The 20904-nt window shown below is 42.8% G+C and overlaps 1 protein-coding gene across 7 annotated transcripts in view; it reads left to right on the top strand.

The window, feature by feature from the left end:
• Positions 1–576: 576 nt before the first annotated feature.
• The window catches only part of satb1b (SATB homeobox 1b), a 65040-nt gene continuing 44712 nt past the window's right edge, over positions 577–20904 (top strand). For 6 of the 7 annotated variants that reach the window (XM_072692447.1, XM_072692445.1, XM_072692446.1 and 3 more), the window contains exons 1-3: positions 577–1109; positions 16720–16959; positions 18392–18568. In XM_072692447.1, coding sequence (XP_072548548.1) covers positions 16746–16959; positions 18392–18568 — 391 coding nt within the window. In that variant the 5' untranslated portion in view covers positions 577–1109; positions 16720–16745. Of the gene's footprint in view, positions 1110–13419; positions 14117–16719; positions 16960–18391; positions 18569–20904 lie in introns of those variants that run through there. The other variant, XM_072692442.1, reaches the window with a different exon arrangement.

The following is a 20904-nucleotide window of genomic DNA, read 5'->3' as shown; positions in this document are numbered from 1 at the left end:
CCTCAAGCCATGCTCTTTTTCCCGCGGGTTTGTTTTCCCACCCGTTTTCTGATCCACACCTCCAAAAGTTCATCCTCCAACACTGCTGCTGAAATCAAGCATCAATAAGAACTCACCTGCTGTGAGGGTTTGATTGCATACAAATGTTGGACGCTCAGTTCCTCCCAAAGACTCTCCCCAGCCTAATATTACAGAGGGCTTTAGACCCCTCTAGCCCACGCTTGGCATTAGGCTATAAGCCCCAGACCACCTTATTGAAAGCCCTATGATATGTGTGCACATCCTTGTGGACACTTGTGGACGTGTGCAAATTCGCACGCGCTCTCCTGGCACTCCACGTTTCAGCTGCTTCCATTCTCCACCCGCGTTCAGGCAAGCCCCGCCCCTCCCCTGGCGCGATTGGCTAATGAGTTCACCCTGGACGTCCCCTGCAAACGAACTCCTGGCCAATCGCGGCGGGTGAGGTGGGCGGGGCTTGTGCGGAAAACGGGCGGGGAAAGAAATCCACAACAACAACAACAACACACCCCTGGAGAGGGTAGTAGAACGCTCAGATCAAAGTGGGGCACGAGCGAGACCAGACGCGTGAGTGAAAGAGAGAGAGAGGCAGGGAGTGAGGGAAAGAAAGAAAAGAGAGAGAGAGAGAGAGAGACCGAGGCGGAGACGGGGCGGTTCATTTTTTATACCTGCCCCCGCACCCCACCCCCCCCCCCCCCCCTCTTCAGTCCCCTAACACCCCCCTCCCAACTCCTGCAGCTCTATCCCGGACCACAGGTCCCGCGCTGCCCGCATTTCTCGCGCTGCGTTGCCGCGCGCCTCTTAACTTAACTGTATTTTTTTGAAAGAATTCTAGAACGCGTTTGAATCTGCGTGCGCGAGCGCGAGCGCGACCGTTAGCTCTCCGCAACGGTCGCCGTGTTAACGGTCGTTTTTTTTTTTGGGGGCGATTTGCTTGCTTTGGTTTTATTTGACTTATTTTAGTCATTTTAAGGAGTTTTTCGCCCCTTTTTCTGAACCTGTCCAGGTGGGAAGCGAGGCGAGACGAGGCCGGTTCACTTTGGATGGGAGAAAAGAGAGAGAAAAGACACCGAAAACAGCGCAAAAACGAGGTGAGTGGCCGAACCTAGCCGTTTAACCGGCCCTACGGACTGCTGGTGCCTGAACTGAACAACCAGGGGGACTTAAAAAAGCCCTCACAACTAGCTAGTGCTAGTGCTAGTGCTATGACTAGCTGAGTAACGCGGAGAGAAAACACCACCTGCTCCAAAAACAAGCGCCGAGCCTCCCTCCACCCCTCACTGTCCCGTCCCTCTGCTGTCCCCTTTCATCAATCGCCTGATAAAGAATAGATCAGGCCAGCTCTCAAATCTTAAACACGTCTCTTATCATAAACAGCTCAAGATTTAATGCTTCCTGCTGTCCTGCTGTTATTTCACTAAGTTAAGTGAGTGTGTGTGTGTGTGTGTGTGTGTGTGTGTGGGGTTACTAATTTTGGGTCATATTGATGGGTGTAAAGGGTGCAGTCACATATGCAAGCTGTAGGTAGTCAGGTATGTAAGTTAATTCAGCTTAAATCTCTATAATAATAATAATAATAATTAAAATAGTTCATAATCGTTCATATATATATATATATATATGATGCATATTCTGCAATCATATTTCATATTTCATCATTTGACCCAATTTGTAGGATTTTATATCATATTAAATCAAGTAAATGGGATAATTCATGCAAGAGTTCGAGTTAAACACATGTATGTGTACGTTAATAACACCCGAAAAGCTTGTACTTATTATAAGAGTTATTATAATTAGCTATATATAATGTTATATATATATAGAAGGTGTGTATTCTGCATGCATATGTGCAAGTGATATGAGAAAATGAGTCAGTCAGCTCAGTCCTGTTTTATTTCATCATTTTATCATATTTTCCACGAATATTTTCCCTTCATATCAAAGTACAGTTAAAGATAGGTACTGAAATTAATATACTTTTTTTCTACAAGCACAGAAATGCAGTTAAGGATCATAGCAGCGTTGTCAAAGCAATATATAGACATATAGGTGATGAATATGTGTTATATTAATATGGTGTATGTTGTATATCAACACATAAATGCAGTTAAGGATCATAGCAGCGTTGTCAAAGCAATATATAGACATATAGGTGATGAATATGTGTGATATTAATATGGTGTATGTTGTATATCAACACATAAATGCAGTTAAGGATCATAGCAGCGTTGTCAAAGCAATATATAGACATATAGGTGCTGAATATGTGTGATATTAATATGGTGTATGTTGTATATCAACACATAAATGCAGTTAAGGATCATAGCAGCGTTGTCAAAGCAATATATAGACATATAGGTGATGAATATGTGTGATATTAATATGGTGTATGTTGTATATCAACACATAAATGCAGTAAGAGATCACAGCAGCGTTGTTAAAGCAATATATAGACATATAGGTGCTGAATATGTGTGATATTAATATGGTGTATGTCGTATACCAACACATACATGCAGTAAAAGCACAGCTCATCCATGCCCGTCTCTTGCAAACTTGCATGCCTACTTATGAACAGACGAGCCGACAGCACGCAGATAGACTTTCTCAAGCAGACCTTATTCTGTCTAAATTAGATCTAGCCGTCCACCCTCATCCGGAAGGGGCTTAAAACCCCCTGCCACACATATAAACACTTAAACACTATACATAGCTTCGCTCGGTGATGGATGTGTAGAAAAAGAAAAGCATTGCTCCAGGATTTGGCTCGGTCCCTTCCTTCTTTTCTTGGAAATGCCAGTGCGGTCTGAGGGATGAGTGGGCACCGCCACTTTTGCAGTGTCTAACACACTTCATGTCTCATTTATCAGTCATACCTCTGAATGTACGCACTGTACACACCACTGGTGCTCATAGGGCAGGTCTTAAAATCAGCATTTCTGCACGGGAAACATGAATGTTGCACCAAAATTGTTATACATGCTGACGTTATTTGTATTTATACAAGTACTAAATATGGGAGAAGGTCTGAAATTAGTTGGTACATATGTACTGTACTAGTCGTGGGCAGATAGTTAATACATGCACTGGAAACTTCAGCAAAAAGATTTAGAAGATGTGAAATTAGCATGGTATATAGTGTAAAAGTGACTGGTGCTAGTTTATTGTTGGACCGAAAACATGCAGAATATACATATACTAAAATGTATATACTGAAAACCTGAATATTTTTCGACAAGCACACAAGTGCAGATGACCGCAGCATTGCTGAGGCACAGTATATACATATAGGTCCTGAAATTAATAGGATATATCTTCTATACAGGCACAAAAGTACAGTTAAAGATCACAGCAGCATTGCTAAAGCAATATATACACACATAGGTACTGAATATGTGTAATATTAATATGGTATATCTCGTATACCAACACAGAAATGCAGTAAAAGATCACAGCAGCATTTCTGAAGTGATTTGTACACACATATGTAGTAAATATATGTGAAAGTAATATGGTAAATCTTCTGTGCAGGCACAGGCAACACACCTGAAGCGGTGCATACAGATATATGTTATACTGAGTGTGTGAAAAAGTCTGAAGTCTATTTAGATATAAGAAGCAATGTATATACATTAAAGATATGAAGAAGATATGAAATTAACATGGGGTGAACTGGAAAATGGAACTGGAATATGCAGAATATATACCTGTGTGTGTATTTAAAAGCAAATCTATGCACTCATAGGTACTGAATATATGTGATTATTGTAATAGAGCTTCTATACACTCACTAGTGTCGAAAAACTAGTGCACACTCTTCTGTCTGTCATCACTTAACCTTTCACTCATTTCTTTCCTTTCTATTTTTTTTAGCTCAGCGAGTGAGGCGACAATTTCAGGTTGTTGTTCTTCAGGTGATTTTGTTCTCCTCGGGTAGAATTAGTGCGGTTTGTCTGGTCACTATTTCGCAGAACCGAGCCACAGAGCTCTTCCTGTCACTGCCACTGCCAGTTCTTGTAAGTGCTGTTTAAGATCAAAGGCACTATTATGAGCGTTAATTCCCCTCTGTTGCTTTTAGGCTTCTGATCATTTTTAGTCTTTTTTTTTTTTTGGTCGTCTTTTGCTTTTTTTCTTGTGGTCCTCGTCTGTACTGTCTCATTAGTGTGAAACCAGCCCCGTCGCCTTGATCTCGACTCAAACAGGTTAACCCTTCTTATTGGCATGACTTAACCTCATTTTCACACTTGCCGCTGCGATCGTTATAGCGATAGCAGCCGGCTCTGCATAGAGAGATACCGATCTCCCTAAGTCCCCTGCCACGAGGCTATTGAACTGAGGAACGTGTGTGCAGGTTCAGAAATGAGAGTAACACGGGCTTCCTTTGAGTTATTTGTTTAAGGGCTGGTATTGGCAGGTGCTTAGTTGCAACACGGTATGAAATATAGTGCGATAGGTGTGAGAAATACCTTCCGACTTAAATCAGAAGAACATGCAGGTCTGCTTTGTTAGAACAGACACCACTCTACTGATCTGAGCATTGCCACAGCGCTGTACTGAACACAGCTTTATTTACTGACACTAGTTATAGCATCTGTCTTTGTGTTTAGGGCTCATATAGGTCACTATTTCAGTCTCGTAAAATGAAAGTAGTTCATTAGTCTTGCCAGAAACTGAATCAGAGAAACATACAAGTGTGCTGCGTTTTTAATATTAATTTCTGAACAAATATGATGGCACTGATTTGAACTGTCATATAGCAGCACTGCATTGCCTTATTTTGAGCTGTTCACTGACTTGCTCACCTTGGAATGAATGTACGCCAAAGTCTTGCCAGTAACTTGCCATTTAAAACATCAGATGTGCTTTAATAAAATACATATAAGCAGTTAAAGTAGTTTTAAAAATATATAAGTATAAATATATAAAAGTAAATATATGAGTTTTATTGTGATCAAATATTATATTCAAGTATATATTATATTCACGTTTTTTTTTTTTTAAAGAATAGTATTCTGATACAATGCCTCTTGCCACAATGCTCCATTGCGTGAGTGCTCCATTTGCCCTCTTGTTCTTTCACACAGCAGGATGTTTGTAAACGTGTGCGAACCTTAGGGCACATATAGGTCACTATATCAGTCCCCTGAAATGAAAGTAGCGCATGTCAACGTCTTGCCAGTAACTGCAGGAAGTCGAGGTGTGTTTCAGAGCTTCAGAAACAGGCAGATAGCCCCCCTCGCCCTCTCAATCAGGCCACATCTCAGCATTAGATTCCTGTTTAATTGGCCTCCAATTTGTTAGACAGGACGTCTTTGCACAGGCAAGAGCGGAGCAGCGGCAACGAGGGTGGTCGGAGCGGAGCGGCGTGACGCTTTACAAAAGACGACGTACGTACATGCCGCGGTGACTGAAGAGTGAAGACAGAGCAAGAGAGAGAGAGAGAGAGAGAGAGAGAGAGAGAGGCAGAAAGAGTGAAACAACATATACCCACGAACCCTCTGAGACCAATTAACCCACCCAGTGCTTCAGTGAGGTTGGAGGTGAGGGAGAAAAGCACCTCAGAGCATAATCAAACCATCCAATCCTTGATGAATTATTTCCATTCTGTCACACCTGGTTTGTCCCCTTATAAATGACAGGGCTCCACTTGCAGCAGTGCACACTTCTGCAACTCGTTCGCTTCCCCTTTCCATAGCAGGAAAACAGGAAAAGCAAGAGCCCAGACCCCCAGTGCAGGCTTGCTTTTTTCTTTTTTTTGGTTTAAGGGGGGCTTTAAAATTTCCCCAGCTCAAGGTGCATTAACGCGAGCACCCTGGTTGGTCTGTGTGTGTTTTTGGTTTGCTTGTGAAGGCGAGACTGATATCTAGGGTAAAACCATTCATCGTCTTTACCACCGCCATAATGAACGCTGCAGTGAAATAACAGCTCAGCAAAGAGTGAAATTATACTTGTGGTTTGGAGCCCAGTAAATACCTGTTTAGCTGCCAGCGCATGTATTTATTAGACTGTCGCCAGTAAGGTGCCTGTCTCGTCTTTTTTTCTTTCCTTTTTTTTAAGATATGTGTGGCTGTTCGGAGATTCCACCTCCTCTGGAAAACCACTCATATGATTCCTAATAGAGAAGAAAGGCAATAATGATTTGCAGGCTTTTTGATGACAAGCTGAGACCAGTCATAATAATAATAATGAACGGTATCTTAATAGGCATTGTTTGTGCATTCCTGGGCTCTGAGTCAAAAATGTAAAAAGGCTGGCAATTACAGCCTTGCATACCACCCCAGACGCATTTTTTTAATGTGCAGTTTCAGACTTGGGGTTAATTTCGCCACATTTTCCAACTTTTTGGACGAGACCGCTCTGCCTCGGCATGTTTAACTCGACTCGACTCAACCGTGTGCCTGTTTTATTCCTGAAGCGCTGCGCTTCTTTTTTTATCTCCGGCCCCTTTCATATGCAGACCGTGCGATCGTCGACACACACTCGCAGAAACAAAACTGGAAAAGTGCGTCACGTCGATTTCGCCATGGTTCGACTTGACGAAATAGGTGTAAAATCTGAAAAGCAATGTTATCATGCTATGCAGTACCATCCCTAATAGAATTTGGAACACGCGCTTAGCGGGACCTTCAACTTCTTAAATTTCCGACAACCTAAATTTAGGCCGTCCATATGTTTTTTGATCTGCCGTCATTGTCTCTTATTTCTATGCTTGTCGTTATGCGATCTGTGTAGGTTTTCTCGAATCCTTTGTTCTGGTCGAAGCAATAGAAAGAGAAGAGTGTGCATCTGACGGATGCGCCCGCTGCAAAAGATCAGGTTGTTAATACCCACCCACATACTCCTAAGAAACAATTTAAAAAGATATTCTTTTTTTTTGCAGCAGCAGCAGCAGATGTGCGTGCACACATGCACTCGAGTCGTACACACAACACGCATCGAAGACAGAGAAAGAGATTTAGAGAGACACAGATTAGCTCTCAGTGACGACAATTCAAATCTTGTACAGTGTTTTTCCAGACCCATGAAGGACAAACACTTTGATCAGTCAGGCGAGCAAACAAAAAGAAGGAGAAACAATGTTGATTAAGAGCTTCTTTCCAAGCGCGGCCTACAAGACGGCTCCTCTTAAAGTTCAACCCAAGGTTTTGGGGATGCATTTGGACTCTCACACAGGGGCGCTAGAAGTAGCAAGGCTGGGCGATATGGTTAAAGCAGGATATCTTGCTTTATAATAATAGGATAATAGCTGGTTAACAGTATCTCTCCATGACCCAAGAGCGCAGTTTCAACCTAAAGAGCCATTTTTATTGTTATATCCAAGCGGTGGGGTTTGTTTAATGTAGATATGCAATAATAAGGCTAAATTTAAAGCACATTACCAATCCAGTATCTAATTGTATTCTCTAAAAAAACGGAATAGACTGTAAATATTCGATACATCACCCAACCACAAGGAGCACTGCCAGCCACACCAGTTTATTTCCCCCTCCACAAAATGCAACGAGTGTCTTTCTCGTTTAAAATCTCCCAAGGGTCACAGTGTCACACACAGCCGCTCACACTCTCTCTCTCTCTCTTTCTCACTCACACACACACGTACACCGCCCCTGTCTCCTTTACTCTATTAATTGTTGATATGTTGCAATCCACGAGGCAGAAATTAGTGGTCTAATTATTCGATCATGTGATACTGCCCCCGCTCCAGTGACAGAAAAGTCATCTGCAAGGCCTTGAAACTGATGTTAGTTGATTGTTCTCTGACTAATTTGTTTTATAATTTGATAAAAGCAGGAGGAATAAATAAGGAGGGTGAACAGATAAAGAGCTCTCGCTCTCTCATCATGTGCCGAGAGGGAATAATTGGTTTTAAATCATTAATACAGGCTCCTGCGGGGGCGGTGGAGAGCAGGGGCCTTTTTGTGGTTTAAATGTTCGGCTGCGGAACCATAACTGCTGCGGCCAAACCTCGGGACAGTGCCGTACCTTTAAACTTACTCAGCACACACACACATAAACACACACTCAGACTGGCACACGTTTAGACAGTAAAAAGCCACAAGGGGATTTTTTACAGTGCTCATCACAGGCTTAGTCCATGAAGGGAATCTGTGTCTCTGAGAGTAAGAGAGAGAGAGAGAGAGAGACTGCAGCGTTAATATCTGTATCACTCTCATCAAATTTTACCACTGCATATAGCAATTAAGAAATTATACATTTATTTATTTGAAAGGTTGCACAGATTAGGTCTGCACAGTGGCATCAATGAGAGTGTGTACGTTATTAAAGGAATACTCTAGTGTTTTTCAGCATAATCTTGATTTGTCACATCTGTAGCACGGGTTCAGTCATTTTGCCTGAATTTCCATGAGTGATTTTAGTAAACCATATGAAAACCGCTGACCCAAAACACACTACAGCATTATTGGCTTCTATTAAAGTGTGTTTTGAGTCGATGGCTTTTCTCTTGAATTCTATGCAGAGGAACGAAAATGATCCATGGTAATTGACTGGATGTTCCAAACAGGGCCTGTTGAGATCCGGTTAAAAAATGCTGGACTATTCCTACAAACAAAGGAATAGGAAAGGAATGCGTGTCAAACTAAAATACTGAATTCGATATCTGGTGTATTTGGCTCCACCAGCGTGCTAAAGCTTTGCAGAGAGAGAAAGAGAGAGAGAGAGAGCGAAGTGGGCAGTGATGACTCTACCCCATGCTGGTTACATTATCAAACTGCCGAGATACACTTGGCCCTGATTTATAACGCGAGCTCCAATAATCACGTTAATGCACATTTAACGTCGCAGAACTGGCGAACGCAGAGACAAAACAACGCCTACGCGAGCGATCGGGACAGCGTTGGTGAAGGGGGTCTGGATGAGGAACCGTTTCCATCGCTGATTTGCTGTGTGCTGCACTGATTCTCTGCCATGTGCAATTCCAAGTAAGCCCAAACTTCAGGTTGCACACATAGGGGAGGGTGAGGCGGAGGACAATGCTGAACATTTCAGGCAAGATTAAATTAACTGCAGCATTTCAACACATTTTATTTTATTTATTTTTTTTTGCACACAGAAATGCTGCTTTTGTATGCAGACGCAAACATCTGCCGTTTAATCAGTGGTAGGGGGGTTTAAAATGTCACTTTCCGGGACCTTTTGGTTGTTGTATAAAGTCAAATAACGCATGGCTTAATGTGCCGTCTCATGTAATGACTGGAGAGAGAGCACACGCCTCTACATTTGTAAGTTAGTAAATGTTAAGGGCTTACTGTAACACGAGCTGACAGAAAACTAAAGACTTAACTGAATCATCATCGGCTGCATTGCACAGAGCAGGACAGAGCATCCGATGTTGATGATAATGTAATCTCTGATTTGAGAGACTTACTGTAATACCTAGTGTGATTACTATGCTATAAAATATCAGTAAGAGTAGAAAGGCAGCGATCTGTCAGAATCAAGTCGGCTTATGCGGAAATATCACACGCTTCCTTTCAATAGGCTAGTCTACCTGATGCTTTAACTAAGCCTGCACCAGCACCGGTCGTGTTTTGTCGTCAAGAACAAACAGCTTGGCGAAATTGGTCCCTTTATATTTCACGTTTCGCCGTACGCTCTACTAGATAATTGAGTGTTAAATAATAATCACGGCTGATCAAATCACCGGCACACTCTGAAGCTCCATGCCCTTCTGGATGTCAGAAGGAGAAGGTGCTGTTGGGGAGCGTGTGTGTGTGTGCGTGTATGCGGGTGTGTATTATGTGTGTGTGTGTGTGTGTGTGTGTGCCAAGGTTCTTGGCAGTGTCAGCACCTGTTGGCAGAGGCAGGCCCCTCCTGGCAAGGCCGGCCGAGGCTGCGTGATGGTCTTGGACGGGCAACAGTGGATATTAAAGCTTCTGTGGCGCATTTCAACATGGCCGCCGCATCAGCCTACCTCTGCCTGTACATTAGGTGCGAGCGAATAAAGCAGGCGGCTTGGGGAGGGAAGAAAAAAAAAACACACACACATGCACACAAAGAGCCGGCGCAGCTTTACAGCTTATGGATGCCGAAATGAACCTCTAAGTGACTGATAAACAAGGGCTGTGCAATGCTAACGGTTTGTACTTAAACAGCTGAGCAGAATGAAAATAACGTCTGTGGGGAAGAAATAAATAAATCTCCAGGCAAATACCATGTTGGGTGGTGCTAATTATCATTTCTTAAGTCCAACATGTTCACAGCAGTGTGTGTGTGTTTGTCTGTTTTATTCTCCCCAGCCCTCTTTTCACAGACTCTTCTACGTCTGTTTACAGTATCGCCTCGTTGCCCATTTGGGTTCTCGCTCCTGTGCCACTGTCTTCTCAGAGCTATTTCAGCAGCGCCACCCCACCACCACTACCACCACCCCCAGAGAGCAAGAAGTAATACGCTGAGTGCGAATTTGTCAGCGCCGGAAACGCACTGTATTTTCAACCTGTAAAAAAAGGTCACACGCAAGAGACATCAATTCGAAACGATCTAAACACCGAACACTCTTCAGCCGGCCTACGTCGGGGTCGAGAGCTCACCTCCACTGCAGCATTTCGCGTACAGTGTTTTCACACTCCACGCCACTCCTGGACGCAGTCATGTTTTATGAATTAAGTCACAGGTCAGCTCGTTACGAGCTTCGCCGAGTGTTTGCGTGCTTTTGCAGTGCTGGCTGGTGGGTTTCCTGTTTCGCTGGGCCACTTCGGTTTTATCACTCGTTCTGACGGTAATATCAGCAGCTTCGCTTAGCACAACATGTTACAGACTTTGCGGCGCAGGCTTTTACAATCTCAGCTGCAGCTAAACACTATAACACAATTGTAACTAGTTAAATCACAGTTGTGAACACATATGTTGTGTTCTATTGCACTGCACAGTAGTAGAGTGCACACTTTCACAATCTCAGCTGTTAAGAAACACTATATTCTTATTGCTATCTCTTTTTTTGTTGGATAGAAAATACTGCAGCAGATCAGATTACAATATGAATATTTCCGTAATAATATAGTATAAATACTTTTATTTCTGCTGATAATAAACACTACATTACAATACTGCAAAAATATATAACAGTACACTGTTATTAACCTCTTTTTTTACTTTACAACTTAAGACACTGCATGCTGTTACAGTTAATAATAACAGAATATTGTAGATTAAAATGGCAATGTTTGAATAATATACATATGCATGCTTTCACAGTCTCAGCTGTTAATAAACTATTTATTACTATATTTCTATATTGGTGTAACTACACAACACTAGTCTAGTAACATCTGAACATTACAGACGCTGCTATCGTAGACGGATCTTAATATATTGGAGTATAGATAGAAGTGGAATAGCTCATTGATGCAGTGCATACACTTTTGTCTCAGCTGTTAATAATATTTATATAACATCACACTTTTATGACAGTACACTTTCATTAAACTCTTACATTACAGCTATTGTGTTATATTATAAAACTAAATATCTAAGATATAGATAAAAGTTATAGATATAACAACTAAATTATATATATATATATATATATATATATATATATATATAATTTGAGAATATTGCAAAACTTTGCAATACACATTTGCTCTGTGTAGTGGGGGTCAGTGTAAAGAACACTGGACAACTCCATGTTTCATTACAAAGACCATAATCAGTCCTGGTTAATTGCATGGAGTAAAAATCACCGTATTAAGTATGGGACAGTAAATCAGTGTCCCCAAATTTCATGCATCATGAAAATGTCTTTATATACTGTGATTTAACATTTTTATGCTATGTCTCATATGTCTATGTCTTATATCTATATCTTAGCTACAGTAAACAGCATTATTTAGTGGACATGTACTTTGCACATTAAAACAGAGCTTATTGCATAGAACTAATGATGCAGAGTGTATTAGAATAGAATAGGATTATCTCAGCTGTAACCATATTAAACACTACGTTTGATGAATATTCAGTAACCTTCTCTTACATAACAACCACACTTGTGAATACAGTAGCTAAACAGAGCCATAGTCTAGACCCAAACAGGCCTGTTCTGAGTACCACTGAATGAATAAGGGCAGCTGTAATAAACTTTGCACCCATTTAATCAGTTAAAGTGTCAGTTGTGCTTTTAGACAGTGCTTAGGTCTCACTCTCCCCCCTGGACTGACTTCATTACGACTGCATCCTGCTTGCGATTCTCACTCTGTGGGGGAATGGCTTGTTCCCCCTCCACCTGCTCGGTACCCGTACACGGAAGAGGGGCACACACCGGCAGCAGTAGCCATCGCTCACACGCTTCACCACTCTCTCACAGCCAGGCGTTGTGAGTCCTGGTCCTGGAACCACCTATTCTGACACCTACACGGCCCAGACTGCAACACGACTGCAGCTAACTTAGCTAGTAGAGATGAGAAAATAGAGCCCCGCTGCATCGCTGTTAAATCAGCTAGCACTAAACACACACACACACACACATGCAGCACACAGTTGTTGTTGTTTTGTCCCCCCCGTGCCCGCGCTCGCGCTAAAGTGCTGCACGCGTTCGCTCGCTGCAAAGCGACAGAAATTGCACAGGAGAGCGACAGAGAAGGAGGGAGGAGATCTGATAGATGTCCTCCATTTATTTACCTGCGTTTTGTTTTGGTTTACAGCGCGCTCGCTCGCTCACGCGCGCGCTCCGATCGCCCCTACACACACACGCACGCATACACACACACACACATGAAAGGGGAGCCTACGTCCACGTTCGAACATTCCGCGTTCGAAGCGTTCCGTCGCGTTCCATTCCGCGCGCGCGTTCCCTTCCCTTTGCCTAGGCGAATGTTTCGAATGTTTGTGTGCGCGCGCCGGCCGCCGGCTCCCTTCGTGCGCGCGCGCGCTCGCGCGTTCAGCCAGCCGCTTCACTCTAATCAAGCTGATTAAAAATTCCTACGCAGCCCGGAAATCGTCCGCGCGCGCGCGCGCCCGCCTGCACGAGCCCACCCCCTTTTTTTTCTGCCTTCTGTTTCTCTTTCTTTCTTTTCTATTCTTATTTTTTTCTTTTTTACTTTTGTTGTTGTTTTGTGTTGTTTTGGCTTTTATTGGCGATTTTCATTTATATTTTTATATATGTTTATATTTTTCACGCGCCTTTTTCTTTCCTTTTTTAACGGGGAAGGAGGGAAAAGGCAGAGCGGTGCGGAGGGAGGGGAGTGATGAGTCAATACAACTAATAATTTAATGGGGACAGAGAGAGAGAAGAGGAGGAGGAGGAGGAGGAGGAGGAGGAGGGAAGAGAGAGAGAGGCAGGGTAGGAGAGAGAGCGAGGAGGAGGAGGAGGGGGAGAGAGAGAGAGAGAGAGAGAGGCAGGGTGGGATTGAGAGAGGTAGAGATAGAAAGAGAGAGAGAGAGAGAAACGGTCCGGGCGCGAGCTGAACGAGCCGAAGAGCCGCGTGAGAGGCGGAGGGGGAAGCGGCCATGCGGCTCTGACACACACACACACACATACATACACGCGCACGCACGCACGCACGCACACACACACACACTCTCTCTCTCACACACACACACGCCTTCATTCTCGCCTTCGTCGACGGGGAGAAGCACATCGCACTTTTAAAGCCTCGGTAGCAGCGGCTACAGCTCGCCCGCTCGCGCTCGCGATCAAATACACACTCGCGCATGCACATGCATACAGACCGTCGCGAGACCGTTGTTCACGCCGAGCAGCTCCGGTGAACCGGCGATGACCGAGGGAGGCTCACTTTCAGCCCCAGCAGCAGCAGCAGCAGCAGCGTTAGCCCCGTGAACAACTAGTACCAGCTCGCGCTCTCTGCCACCCTGTCGTCGTTATAGCCCGGGACAGCGCACTTTTAGCCTGTTTTCGCTTTAGCACGGGTTCACAGCATGCATGCCAGCGTTCAGAAAGCGGACAATCTCCTACCAGAGGACTGACCCCTCTCCAATTAACGCAAAGGGGGCTGCCAGACGCGGTTGGGGCAGCAGCGCGAGCATCAAACGCTAAAGTTTTCCTCCTCCTCCTCAACTAAAACTTGCAAGACGCTGCTCACCCAGATCGTCCCTTTATATGCTCTCCAGTTCTCCAGTGGTGAGTTATTTCATGCCTGTCATGGTTCTCCCCACCTTTTGAGACCCATCTTCCACTTTTGCATGACTGTACATGTGTGTAGGGCTGTTTTCTCACTCTCTCTACCTCTCTGTGTGCCTCATCTTTTGTCCTGCACACACAACATATACAGGAATCCAGGCCAGGCATGATTAATAGACCACTATTGTTGGTAATGTTGTGTTTTTTAGTGTGTGTGTGTGTGTGTGTGGGTGATTTCCTTTTCTTTCACTCTCTGAAATATGACTTGCATCGCAAGACAAATGGATAAACAGTTAGTACAAAGTTTTTGCTTTTTAAAGTCTATGGCACCACCTTAATCCCCTGTAGGTTGAAACTCGCTCTATATGAAGCCAGGCAGGAATTTACTGCTTTAATATTTCAGCCTGATGCTTAAAGTGGTAAAACTTGTTAACAGGCCCCAGCAGAAATGCATTTTCACTGTGACAGTGTGTGTTTGCGTTTGTGGTGTCTGCTAAGAAGAAGAAAAAAAAACTCCACCACCTGTCACCTTTACACTTATTTATCATGTGATTTCAAGAGACTCTTAAAAATAAAGGTGCTGCACATGTTTGTTAACCATTTTTCGGTTGCATAATCATGTATTTGTAAAAGAGACGAGTGTGTGTGTGTGAAGAACCTTTTCAAGGTTTAAGGAAGTGGATCCAAAAGGTTCTTCACCAATTTAAAGGTTCCTCACACTCGTCTCTTTTACAGAAATTAGTTTTTTATGGAACCAAATTAGGGTCTTCTACCACATTGCGCAAATTTCATTACAGAAATGCTTCTTTATAGAGCCAGAATGGCTCTTATTTATCAAATCGCTCAAAGAATTACAAAAAATACTTCTTTCTATAACCAAAAGTGGTCCTTCTGTGGCATCGCTCAAACACCTGAGTGTCCAAAAGGCGACACTTTCTAATAACACGTAGTTTTAGCGAACATTTAACGTCCAAACAAAAAGAAAAAAGGGCGCAAAACACAACCCTCTTTTTTCACCTTCTCCAGACTAAGACATTCATGTGGCAGAAGTATTTAGTGATCCCACACGCCTATTTCTCTACTGTTCCCATCCCCAGAACAGTGGCACACAGTCTATAAAGTGGTTTTGTGCTCTGAATGTGTTTTTTACACAAGCCTCCTGGTGCTCGGTGGAAAGCTTTGCTGTACGGTGCAGTGATCACTGGGGTGGAATCCTCAGCAAATTAATGCGTTTGCACAAAAACCGTCTTGTTTGCCCTCCACATGGGATTCTGCAGTGGGACAGGCATACATAATACATGCTCTAAAAAACGGGGGACGTGGTGGTGGCACGAAATCTTGTAAATGCCATGTAACATTAACTCGGATCAGGGAGTTTTCTCTATAAGCACACAGGCACACACACATACTTGAACTCTGTTTTTTTTTTACGTGTCAGCAGCAAAGTTGCGTTTTTAATAATAAGGTTGTGTAAGGTGAAGAAATGAGCGTGATTCTATGAAAGTGGGCTAATTTTATTTATTCATCTTATTTTAGCTGCACTGGATCAGTAGTACAGCACGAACTGTTGCGGTTCTCGTACACTTTGTTTTGCGCCTTTCGTTATAGCAGGGTTCGTTTCTGTCATTTATTAATATGTAAACCTTGCTTGTAAAAGGGATTTTGACATGCATAAGGCACAACTGAGTCCAGTGTACTGTTGCTCACAACTTGTGTAAATCCGTGGTATTTGTAAAATATTGCGAAGGCAGTTATGATGATTATGATTGTGTCGCCATAATTTAGGCAGTTATAATGTTTGGGTATGTATGTATAAAGCAAATGCTACACATTTAAATGAGCACATGTATAGACTATATCATACTATACTCAAAAAAAAAAAATATATATATATATATATGGGATGGGATATATAAACATACTTATAACTAAAACTGTCACTCATGTCTGTTTGTTTCTGTTCCAAGATGTGATCTTAGCTCTCCAGGTGTGTGTCCAGGCCTTCTGCAAATGTTCTGTAAATTACAGGACTTATTTTTCTTGCTCTGCCTTTAAACTGCTAACGTCAGTTTAACCTTTTAATTATGTTCGGGATTAACTTAAAAAAGAAAAAATATGTTTTCCTTTTAATTAATTCCCGTTTCTTTTGTTGTCTCAGCTTGTTTTTTATTAAAACTCTTAACTTTTCATCTTTTATTAAAGTTTATTTTTTATTATTTTATTAACACTGCTTATTCTTACCCTTTATTCCTGTTCCTTAAATGTATTTAATGTCTGTAAAGCACTATTATTGTTATTATTATTAGTAGTAGTATTATTTTTAGTAGTAGTAATAGAAGTAGTAGTAGTACTAATTGGTAGTGGTAGTACAAATAGTGTATACACACTCAGGTATATCTGCACAAGGCAGCACAATCCCTGGCCTCTTGTAGGAGAATTTAGCAGGCATGTATGGGTATTACTGTTACTGTAAATATAAGACCTACATGTCTAGCACAAGCCTCACACGTGTAAGAGATGATGTGATGCAAGAGCGGATGTCATCATCTGCCGCTACTTTGTGGGTCCAGTTCCTGACGCGAGGTCTCGCCTTTCTTCCCCAGGTGAAAGTGAGCAGTGGAGCTGAGTCATGATGGATCATCTCAGCGACGCCTGCCTGGGGAAGGAGAACTGTGAACTGGTCAGCAGCCTGAGCGAGGCCAAGCCTCCTCCGGCCAAACTGGCGCGACTGGAGCAGAACGGCAGCCCGCAGGGTCGCTCACGCCTCGGCAGCACCGGGGCCAAACTCTCCGGAGCCAGTTTCAAACCCTCCACACACCTGCTTAAAGCCTGCCACAAGAGGGGTGAGTGCAACCTGTCCACTCAGGAGTGCTGCCTGGGGAAGTCCACGCTTGGCTTTTTAACCGCTTAACATTTATTGATGTTCACACGTTATAGCAGTGAGTGATATGAGTAGGGGCTGTGAGGTGGTAAGGGGTAAACTAGGCTTATTACTCAGTTATTAATCTCGTGTAATGAGCCTGTATTGTTCTGTAACAGCTATGAAATTAGGATGTGATGTATAGAGTTTTAAAAGTGACTAATTCAGTTTGGGTGTGCTCTAAAAGAGTTAGTTAGTTAGTAATACTGGTCAGTATGCTGCTTTGTTTAGAGACAGACATACATTGATGTTGCATCATTTCGAGAGTCAGTGTTACCACAATGCTGGAAAGGTAGAGTGAAACGGCATTTGCTAGAAAAAGTCTCCTTTTTTTACCATGTCATTATTACAGCATTACAGCTCTTTTCATTTGGCGAGAACTGCACAGGCGTCTTTTTAATTCAGACGAGCAGTAGTCATACTATTGTTGCAAGCCTTTGATGGGCAGTTTTAGAATGAGGTTCTGGATAATTTGGGGTAATGATATTGTCAGAGGCAGAATGTATTTTAGTTTGAACTCTCAGTCGTGACATTGTGGTCCTTGCTGTCTCTCTGAAGCCCCCTGCTTGTCCAGAACAGGCAACGGGGTGAACCTCTGACGAGCGCTTGCTGAACTTTTGGAGGCTTCGGTAGGCATTGTTTCTGCAGAATAATATTTAGCATGGGCTCATCTCAGCTTGCAGCAAACAAAGCACGTATTGATCCTAAAATGAACCTACACAGCAGTCTTTATTGTTAGATCTTTATCTATTAAAACTGGAACATCCCCCGCTTCAGCACATTCTTTGGCATCTGTTTGTGATTACCCTATTTATTGATTAGTTGCCAGAAAACGTTGGCATCCTCAAGAAGGTCACGCCTCGGGTTTCACAAACCAAACTTATGATGTTCTGCTTTATTATTACTCCCCACTTCCTCCCCACACGCACGCACACACACACACACACACACACACATTGACTGAGACCTGTGTAGAAAATAAATGTAGTGAGTCTTCCAAGTTCCTCCAAATTTCAGCAGTGGAGTCTTTCAGCTGGCTGGTATTAAGTGATATTTGCACAGTAAACCCGAACACATGACTGCTTTGGACAAGGATTCATAGGGAAGTAGGAAAGTGTAATAGTAGGGAAGTGTTTACAGAGATTTGTAAACCTCTGGGCTATATGGTGTGCAGGGAGGAGGTGCTGCAGTTACAGGGAGCTGGCTGGAGAACTTCTCTCTAGTGTGACATGAGCACCTACACAATATAAAATAATCTGCATCTGCATCTACATCTGTACAGTACTGTATGTATTAAGTATTTAATATATTGCATATATAAGGTTTAATGTTCTTGTGTATGTTGTGTGTTTTAGGGAACATGCTGCCAGTGTTCTGTGTGGTGGAGCACTACGAGAACCCTATAGAGTTTGACAGCAGAGAAGAGCATGCAGAGTTTGTGCTCGTCAGGAAGGACATGCTCTTCAATCAGCTGATCGAGATGGCTCTCCTCTCGCTGGGCTACTCACACAGCTCTGCTGCCCAAGCTAAAGGTATGAACATACACACAGACACACTCTCTAGACTAAATATTTAATCGACATATATTTAATTCAGTTACCACTCATACATCATACAGTATATACCACATTCCCAGTCATATCAGAAATGTGCTTTTCTGACGGATGTATTACAAGGCTTTTGGACGCTTTGCGATTACAGAAGTCTCCAAATTTGGGGCGTTTATAAGTGGGTTCTTTTTGTATTTCAGAAGACTAAATCATAGCAGAAGCAGAATCGGCAGTGCTAGATAGACAGCAGTTGAGTGATTCAGTAAGCCCGCCTCAGTAAGCTGAAATTCAAGTAGGGTTTTAGAGCATTTGTTCCGGTACTGCCTAACTCCTCTGTCTGGGTCCATCCAGGCAGGGTCAGCAGAGGTCGGAGTGAAACGGAGCGTCCAGGTGCGCGCCCTCCTCCCCCACTCCACACTGTAATCACACTCCTCTCGATGGGGCGGCAGCGTGGAGGTGGCCCCCACCGCCATTAATTGCTCTCTTTATGGAGCCAGGGCTATTTTAGGCACTATGGCCCACGGCCCGTTATTCCTTACAGACTGTCCGTCATGTGCTGCTGTGTTTTCTGTCCGTCTGCCTGACGCTCTTTTTTTTTCCCCTCGTTCTTCCTGAGCTGTTGTACATGACTCACACTCTCTGAGGTGAGGCGGAGACACATCTGATAGTGTGATAGTGAACACTTATGGTTAAGCAGTCGATAACAGTTTTCATAGATGATGATTTATCTTGACTTATCTGAATCAGAGGAAGAGTGGTGTGTTTTTTATGGGGGAAATGCAGTTGGGAGTAATTCCAGAAGGCCTTGATTAGGGCATGTGTGTTGCTGAGCTGTATCTTGATGTCATATGTAATACAGTGTTGGGAGAGTTTTATATGATGAATTATTTTGCCAATATTAGAGAAAGAACAGTGGGCCATACGTTTGAGTATGACTCCAGTAAATTCTTACAATACTACATTTTTTAAGTGATTTGCTTTTACTAGGGATGTCCCGACTGGACTTGTTTTAAGGACAATGCACTTTCAATCCTTTGTTTTTACCATTCTACCAGACTGCCCTCAGGTCTCTTTTGTTGCCATTGACAGAACTGATTCACAGTAATGAGTGATACAGTTTAGAGTTTGCAGCGTGCAACTATTTTATAGTGGAACATGATAACTAAACAGGGGTTGTAGTCCTTTCACTGCATTTGAGCCTCATTTCCTTCAGATGTTTACCAGCTTGATACATTTTTTTTTGCTCTTGCTGCCAAAACCATGTGGGGAACACTTTCACCACATCTTTTCTTTTAAGTTTTGGCTGAATTTTAACAGCGGGAGACTTTCTTTGGTTTTACCCAGACCGTAACTGTGCTTTTAAGGAATATGAGGCTAATACACACATATTATACATACCTGTATAATAACATATTCACCACCCTGTAAAATAAAACCGTAAAGATATCAGTTCACAGGGTGAACCCACACACACTACGCTGAATGATCAGGGATCAGGTGTCAGTCAGACTAGGTTATACGATATTAAACACACTACAAAATGGTCATTAAAATGCTGCCATTAATGCTGCAAGTAAACCAGTTCAGAATCTCACATTATAGAAACTGTTAGTAAAAATAAAGTGATTTTACTTCTGTATTAATTAGCAGAACATCTTATCTAACTGTGGCTGTATTGTTACATCCATGGCTGGAGCCTAATATCTAATGGGTGGAATATGTGATCAGCTGCACTTCAGATGTCTCCAAACACATTTAACTCACTTTTCCTACCACTCTGTGCCCCTTGCCCTTTGTCAAATGCATATTGTCACTGTCACACAAAAACCTTGTATCTCCAAAATGGGTACTATTGGGTACTATGGGTACTACTACTGCTGGACAGCAGTAATATGCATATTGCAGAGGAGTGCAGTTTGTGTTTTTCCATGCACATAAGCCATAAACTGCACAGGATTTTGTGAGCCATTTTTATCCACAGTGAAGTTTGCACCTGGAACAGATGCAAAAGGCTCATTACATCAAGCTCAGAGTTATGTGTAATAAACCGTTACTAAACTTATTGTGAATGGCTGGACTTTTGGAAGGTTTTGAGCTCTGGTGCCCTATGCTAATATAACATATTATGACAGAAGCTGATGTAGATCATTTCTCCTGTTTTCTTGCTTCTTAAACGTGTATCAGATGGACACCTACATCAGGTTCTAGATGATAACAAACAGTCAGTCTGAAGAACACAGCCTACACACATCGCTCTTAACCAGGGTTTTCTTAGTGATTAGTCCCACTGAACATTTATCAGTGATGCACTGGCCCAG

The sequence above is a fragment of the Salminus brasiliensis genome, chromosome 1 (assembly GCF_030463535.1).
Source record: "Salminus brasiliensis chromosome 1, fSalBra1.hap2, whole genome shotgun sequence".
NCBI classification, from domain to species: Eukaryota; Metazoa; Chordata; class Actinopteri; order Characiformes; family Bryconidae; genus Salminus; species Salminus brasiliensis.
Note: the sequence above shows the minus strand (reverse complement) of the source record. Positions and strands in the feature narration are given on the sequence as shown.